Genomic DNA, 7,731 nt, shown 5'->3' with positions numbered 1-7,731 from the left:
TATTTAAATTGCTTCATAATGAATAAATCAATGATTATCAATCTTGGGGAGATGACGCCATGCACAAGAACAAAATCACTATGAAATATACCACCAAGCATACATCAATCTAGCTACCTTACCGTCACAAGACAAACATATGGCCCTGCACAATGTAAATTATATTCCTTCATCCTCATTCTTCATTTCAGTATAAGTTTACAGTAAATTTATAGATATGATAAAAGTTATAACAATCAAGAACATAGCAATATGCCAATAATATCCGTTACAGGTTCTAGCGTTCTAATATTTAATTCTGGCAGATTACTGTGTTCCAATTTAGTCACAGCTTACGAATGGGTGTTATTTACTGAACCGTCTCCGTAAACCGTACGTTATGATTCGACTTCAATTACCGAACTCATCCGCTGAGGTCGGACGGGAGTTTATTGTATCATTTGAAACGCGAGTAATCCGCATATCAATGGGCCAGCCGTATGCCTGGTTCTTGAACTTACCCAACTGTGAAAGTTTATAAACAGTTGCTTCCAGACTGAACTATTCCATTACGTACATTGTTTAGCTCAGCAAGAAGTAAAATTTTCCGGGTTGTATTTTGGAGAAACGCTACCAGTGTGCCAGCTTGAATCAATTCTTTTTCACACGCATCTTCGGTTCGCAAGGAGAAATTCCCTTTTCAAATGATCTTATGAAGGAATACGTACCTGGATAAACTGCAGGAAGTCCTCCCAGGCATTTCAGCAAGAGAGCCTAGATGATAAAAGAAGAAACGTTTGAAATTGCGAAAGCATTTGCTTAGTATCATTTCGTCGGGATCGAAGAATGAACCACCAGCGTGTATGACTCGCTTATTTTGTATTTTATTTCGTTTGGAATAAAAGGAACAAGTTTTATATATAGATACAAATATGAACCATTCTGCTATGGTTTATTTTACTGCTAATATGGTAAGAAACATTTTTCACATTCTTTTGGACGCAAGCGGGAAATAATGATTTTCTGTAACGTTCTATGACATTTCGATTTGATATGAATCATTTACAGTCAGGCGTTAAGTATGACGCTATTTTAAAGCTGCACTAGTTAAAACGTATTGTATTTACGCTTTTGATATGCTTTCTTCGGGTGATATACACTACTTATATTCTATTCGCACCTATATCAAGCGGCAGGCTTATAAATTAAAGCAGTCCTTACTCCATTTCTTGAATGTTCTCAGTTTTCCTCATTCCCTTATTTTCTCCCCTGCTCCAGCCATCATCACCCGCATCCTATTTCGTCCTGAGAGGACAGTCCTCTAATCTCTGAGATGATATCTTTGGTAACTGGATAACTTTCTCAATCTTGTTAGTTTCTCAGTCTTCGGTGACGGGAATAACGGGTGCTTTGAGGTTCAACTAATGCATAACGTTTTGCACAGAATTTTTACTAACAACGTATTATAACGCAGAAGATACACAGCTCCCACGGTAAGTTATACTTTTCATAATATTTTAACTATACATAATTATGACTAACTTGCTTTTATAATCATCATCAAAATTATTCACACGAGTGTTAATCATTGAATGAACAGAGACAGGCTGTGAGGGAGGAGGGGAGTAGAGGGGCAAGAGCCTACAAAGAATTGGCAATGTAAACGGGAAGGGAGGAGAAAAAGGGTTCTGGTCAATAACAAGTTGTGTGTGTGTGTGTGTGTGAATTTTTGTTGAATTTTATTGTATCGTTTGCTATGACTAGACCGATATAAACAAGATGTTTAGAGGAAAAACAAAGAACGTAGACAGTTTGTAATAAATTGAGTAAGAATGCATCAACAATATTTCTTACTTGGTCAAGGGGAATGAAAAAGAGGGCGGAAAATGTAAACGACAAAAAAAATGCTTTCTGCTCCTTGGTAAATATAACTGAATGTTGCGATATAGTGTTCGTAATGTTACTCTAAATATTACTGCTTAATTGCTCTTAAGTCTGGTTCCACCCCCCCCCCCCCCCTCCTATTTATTCACATAACATGGAATCGTTACAGTGTATTGGAACAAATTTTCTAGTGAGGTTACTAGTTATTGATATGAGTGTAGGCTGCGAGGGAAGGGATCATATTAAAATGAGCAGGCATCGGAAGGGGGGGGGGTGGGTTTATATGTCTTTGGATCAAACCTAGGCGTATATTATTATATTATTATTATTATTATTACTATTATTAAAATTACGCACAATTACGTGTAATACATTGAGAAATAGTTCTGCGTGACCACTTGAAAGGAAAATCGGACAGGGAAGTAATTTCAATTCATTCAAGAGCCTAAGAAATCATTTTCATGTTGCGTTAGTTAAAAAGAAACAAAACGAATATTGCCTTGCTAAGTTGTTTCTCCGTATGGGAAATCTTTTAACACAAATATTCTCGTGAAGTTATTAATATCATGGAAACTTATACTTAAAAACTTTAAAAGGGGCATGGTAAAGGTGCAATGTAAGTTCAGCCATATTAACATACCTAGTAACAATTTGGGTGTCGCATGTATAGATTCCTTTTGACATGGAAAATTTTGCGTTTCAAAAAAATGTAAATATTAATTTAAGTGGGTTAGGTTAATCAAGTTTCTTTTCAATTAATAATGAAGGAGTTTACATGGATGTAATTAAATCAAGATGTCTCGGTGACTTCATTTTACAATCGTTCGCGGAATTACTGATTATTAGCCAATTAACTTATGTAGTGACAAAGAACTAATAAACACAAAATGTACAGGTTTATTGCTTGCAATCTAATTGTTAAAGCCACGTTTAGGTCTGGTAAATATTCCGAAAATTGGTGACCAACTTCATGAAACTCAAAAGACTTACTTTATCTCCGCGACACCTACACATCGTGTGTGGGGGGGGGGGTGGGGTGAGATATGGGATGTTGGAAGGAGTTGGACTAATATTCTCTGACGTTGAATTTGGCGCCTGTGGTAATACGTATGCGTGAAATGTATTACTTTGAAACTTATTAAAAACCACCCCTCCCCAGTGTCGGGGCACTCGGTAGAACTGGCATAAGTATAATTCCCAAATATGCTTAAAAAATCAACTAATAGTTACTAACCAAACATTTACGTTTTACTTTCGCTATTTGATTTATTTTAACACAATTGGAAGGCCACATTTTTCTCATTTATCACGACCCGCGGGCAACAGGACTGCAGGGGTGAGGGGCGGGGTTGGAATGTTTGGAGCATTGACATTCATGCAACCGTGATGACGTCACGGGTGGCACTTGCCACTTTCTACATCAGTGAACATTGTCACGACCTCTCCTCTTTCCCACTTTCAAATCTATACGGGATCCTTGTAACGTCTCAGAATAACATCCCGTAGGGTATATAACTCTTTGCAATTTGAGCTACCTAACATGCGGATAATCTTTGGATTTGGAAATAGAAAGAACAATGGAGAAAGAAGAAAACAATAGCATTCATATCAACAGCTTAAATTTTTATTTTTGAAATAAAATCAATAAAATAAATTCTCTATGTTATGTCATCTTCGCCATTCGCATCAACAACAGCTGAATATGTTAAAAGTAAAATATAACTTGTTCCCTGTTTGACGTCACTTAATAACGTAAGCCTTTTTTCGCCTCGCACATTTAATCCATTAATTCTTTATATTTATTGGCAAAGTTTTCGAAGAGAGCAAACATTTGTAAACAATGGAAGATCTATGGTAATTCTACCCTAGAGGTTTTCTTTATTCACAATGTGTTCACTCGCTCAGAGAAGAAAAAAGTGAGACAAAATAACGTTAAAAGCAAAAAGATTGATTTTCCCTCACAGGAAGGATACAGTATCTCCAAAAGTTGAATATACTGACATTGTGACGTAACGTGTGATTATACGTAACACCGACGACTGATTCACCAAAATATGAGAATGTTTCGACATAACAAAACATGTTGTATAGATGAGGCCACAATGTTAACAGATAGGAGGTGTGTCAAAATAACATACTTGTCGCTAATGTTAAGTGCACATATGAAGGACTGAACAATACAAAGGGTTCCGCGTGAATTCGCTTAAACAAAGAAAACGTTTTATTTTTTATTTTATTTCTATTATTCATGAAATTTCATGAAACTTGCTCTAATATTTCATTCATCGTATATCTATATTACCCTTTACGCTGTTTATTTCCTCTCTACTTGGCTTTAACCCAGCCTTACCTACGACCTGTTTCACTTTCAATTCTTAGAGGGGGAGGGGGTTGGGGAAGAGAAGGGAATGGGAGGGGAGGGGAAGAGGAGGGGAAGGGGAAAGCGTCAATTACAAACTTGCCCGACTCGGCATGTAGTCGTACATCGCTTGCAGTCATGAACAGGGCGGATAACACTCACATCGCCAACATCTACGAAAATTCTACCTTTAGTCGTAGGTTTGCTTAAAAGTTACGAAAGATACTGTAGGTATTGTGACGTCATGCATTATTTCGCGTAATGCACATGTTCAATAATTTCAGTATATCCGGTACAGAGTTACAGTCATTATGTAATTACATGTAGTTCATTAACATATTCCGGTAAATGGTAAATCATTTCATTATATCCGATACAGAATCATCAGGTAATTACATGTAGGTCATTAATATATTACATTCTTGTGTGTTATAGTCTATATTTTACAACCTTTCATAAATTAGCTGTTATTGAATACTGCTAACTAGTTACCATGGAGATATGCGAAGACTTTAAATACTGTTGTATTTTCAAACTGGAAACCACCCGGTTCTAACATTAAGGGTTTCATGTTACTTAAAGATTAGAAACCTTATTTGTAATACTAATATTTGCAAGAACCTAAATGCGAAAACTCATTTGAATCGCAACTTATAAGGTACAAATTAGGACGTACGGCTTCTCACTTGCAAATATTGTTACGCAAAGCCCATAATGTGACTCCGCTGCAGTACTTGATACTAAAGTGATATTATTATAATAGACTGTCTGCTTCGCGAAGTTCGCTATGGAAATAAAATAACTTGACGTTTCCTAAAATATGCATAATTTCTTGTTGAAGTTAACTGTTGTTTGTAATATCGTTTTCTCTTTATAGGGTGGTAACAACAATAATAATAATACACCAGATATAAACCAGAGACAAAGAAGGCGGAGTCTACCTGGAATCAATATGTCTCCAACAAAATGCAACGAATGTAAACTTGTGGTGCTCGGAAGACCAGGTGTTGGCAAATCTGGTAAGTGTTAATATTAGCTTTACTTCACATGTTCTTCCAGCCCTTTCACACCCATGGCGTAGTTAACATAGGACCTCTCGTCAATCAGCGATTTCACGGACAATGCATTGGTATGATTGAAACCCTTACTGCAAAAGCCCGATTACTCTGCTCACTTATACGTGCCCGCTAAATCAAATATATATCGTTCCTTAGCTCATTCCAGATCAAATATAATTGTGAAAATTATGTTGCGTTGTATAACCATTATCCCCCCCCCCAAAGACCCCACTACCTCATCCGCACCACCCTCCCATGTTCCCTTCCCTCATCCCTCCTTCATTAAAACAGGTAATATTACGTTAGGCATTAAAGAGTTACACTATCGGACCACCAGTCTCCTGAAACATAAAAGGGAATAACTTTTAAGTAAAATTCTTCGCAGGTCGAAACACCATGCGTGTGTTAAATCGGTTACAGTATAAGTATGTACCTATGGAAAGCTGCTTTAAAGCCTTTCCCTTGTAGTTTTTAATCGACATTACATTTGAGCTAGGCGAAGTTATAATTTTTTATATTGACGAAATTTAGAAGAATTGATCGCTGGTTATAATGTGAGTCTAAGATGAACCCGTTTTGTAAGTTCTTAAGTCACGAAAATTATTTCCTTTGAAGTGCTGCAAAATGTGAATGCCCTCTCCTACTGTGATGTTACTACGACAATTCTACGTCGACCTTTCACGACCTTTCACGTAGTAAAAGAGAATAAGGGATTGAAAAAATGGAATAGAGGTCGCCATTTGCAATCTCTTAATGACCCTCAACGTAACGCTATTAGCATAATGTCATCCAGTGTTTCTTGGTTTGGGGATTTTCCCCCTACAGTGTTGTGCGTGGGCGCGTTGGCTCGCTCGCTCGCTCGCGTGCGTGCGTGCCTGTGTGTTCACGAACAGTTTCAAAACAAACTTTGCGATAAGTTCATAGAATATAGCCCCATTAGATTCCCCATTTAATCTTATGTATGGTAAAATACCGCTATTTACGATGCTGAGAGCACGAATTTCCTTTCCTATTGGTAATAACGACCCCTTTGTTGTAACTTTATTAATGTAAATATCCCCAACTACGTACGTTCATCCAAGTTTGATGCTATAACGTAAGAATTAGAAATGCATGTGTACCTGTGCAGCGCATGTGGTTTATCTTGCTGTATAAATATTAATTTTCGAAATCAAGTATAATTTTCCATGCGTTGTTACAAAATACAAAACTGATTTATCCTCCTTGAGTGGTGTAACTGCTTCGTAAAGGCTGCATCTATCGGTTATTATAACTTTTATATTTTATGTTGAAGTATCTTTTCCTGCAAGGGAGTGTGTTGCTTTGTTGGCATCAGTGTTCTTAAGCAGTGCTTACTTCCACAGCTTGTTATTCATTTGTATATATTCTTTATTTTTTTCTTATAAAAGTTGTGAAGAAACAAATAAATGAACTGGAGATCAAAATAAATCGAAACTTGCACTTAAAGACATTCTCACATCTAGCTAGTTTTACTGTCTATCACTGCAGCTACAATACATAATAAATACCCAGACAGTAAGCGAATCCCGTTTATGGCTAATCTCAAATTATAAACAGATTTTAAATGTTTACGGATATCTCCAATTAATTAAGATTTATTTTTTAATTGGGTTTAGTATGTCCTCAATGATTCATTAACTAATACTAATATCTACAATTATTCAATTTAATCAATATCATGCTATAGAAATTAGAAATATCTCCAATATATATTTACATGCAACTACATTCTGTTTTGTCGTAGGCCTATACTGTTAGTTAATGAACTATGCTAACATCAGAATAATAACACAGTCCACCCTGTAACTCCTTTATGTAAAGTGTATGGCTACATGCATGGATATATGATCACACATAATGCTTCTGCAAAGCTTTATTTTGAGAAAAAAATTAAACTTTCTAGAGATTCTGTAAACGTCATTGCAACAAATGAACAAATTACATTTATTTTAATCTACTTCGTTGAGGTAGACAAACGTTTCGAACATTCCATATTCAGGCAAATACTTCAGACCATATATTATGTTTCATTATATTCCCTCCCCTTCTACGGCTTCCCATCCCTATCCCATCCCATCCCCAACCCCCACCCCACCCCATCTCGGCACCCCTCCCCCATCTCGCTGGTCCCTGCACTACTGACAGATTCTGTTTGAGCGCTAATTGTTATATCAACACAACCCATAATGATCTCTCACCTGTGTAATTTACTCCTGTACCACTATAGTCTTGGTCGCTGAATTCCCCTTGACCGGGGTAAAATCTTAATGTGTGGTCCATAAATAACTTAGCGATAATTGTGAACTGCAAAAGAGAAGTTAAGTGTATAGTCAGATCGCAGTAGAGAATGGGTTGTACAAGTAATGTATAATCCAATTAATTTGATAATCTGATAAGGCGACCGCTAGATAACAAAACAAATTCAAGACC

At 36.6% G+C, this 7,731-nt stretch overlaps 1 protein-coding gene across 2 annotated transcripts in view; it reads left to right on the top strand.

Moving 5' to 3' along the window:
- Positions 1-415: 415 nt before the first annotated feature.
- The window catches only part of LOC139969924 (ras-related and estrogen-regulated growth inhibitor-like), a 28,396-nt gene continuing 21,080 nt past the window's right edge, over positions 416-7,731 (top strand). The window contains exons 1-3 of one of the 2 annotated variants that reach the window (XM_071975340.1): positions 419-950; positions 1,258-1,472; positions 5,100-5,241. In XM_071975340.1, coding sequence (XP_071831441.1) covers positions 5,175-5,241 — 67 coding nt within the window. In that variant the 5' untranslated portion in view covers positions 419-950; positions 1,258-1,472; positions 5,100-5,174. Of the gene's footprint in view, positions 951-1,257; positions 1,473-5,099; positions 5,242-7,731 lie in introns of both variants that reach the window. The other variant, XM_071975339.1, reaches the window with a different exon arrangement.

This window comes from Apostichopus japonicus, chromosome 7, assembly GCF_037975245.1.
Source record: "Apostichopus japonicus isolate 1M-3 chromosome 7, ASM3797524v1, whole genome shotgun sequence".
NCBI classification, from domain to species: domain Eukaryota; kingdom Metazoa; phylum Echinodermata; class Holothuroidea; order Aspidochirotida; family Stichopodidae; genus Apostichopus; species Apostichopus japonicus.
Note: the sequence above shows the minus strand (reverse complement) of the source record. Positions and strands in the feature narration are given on the sequence as shown.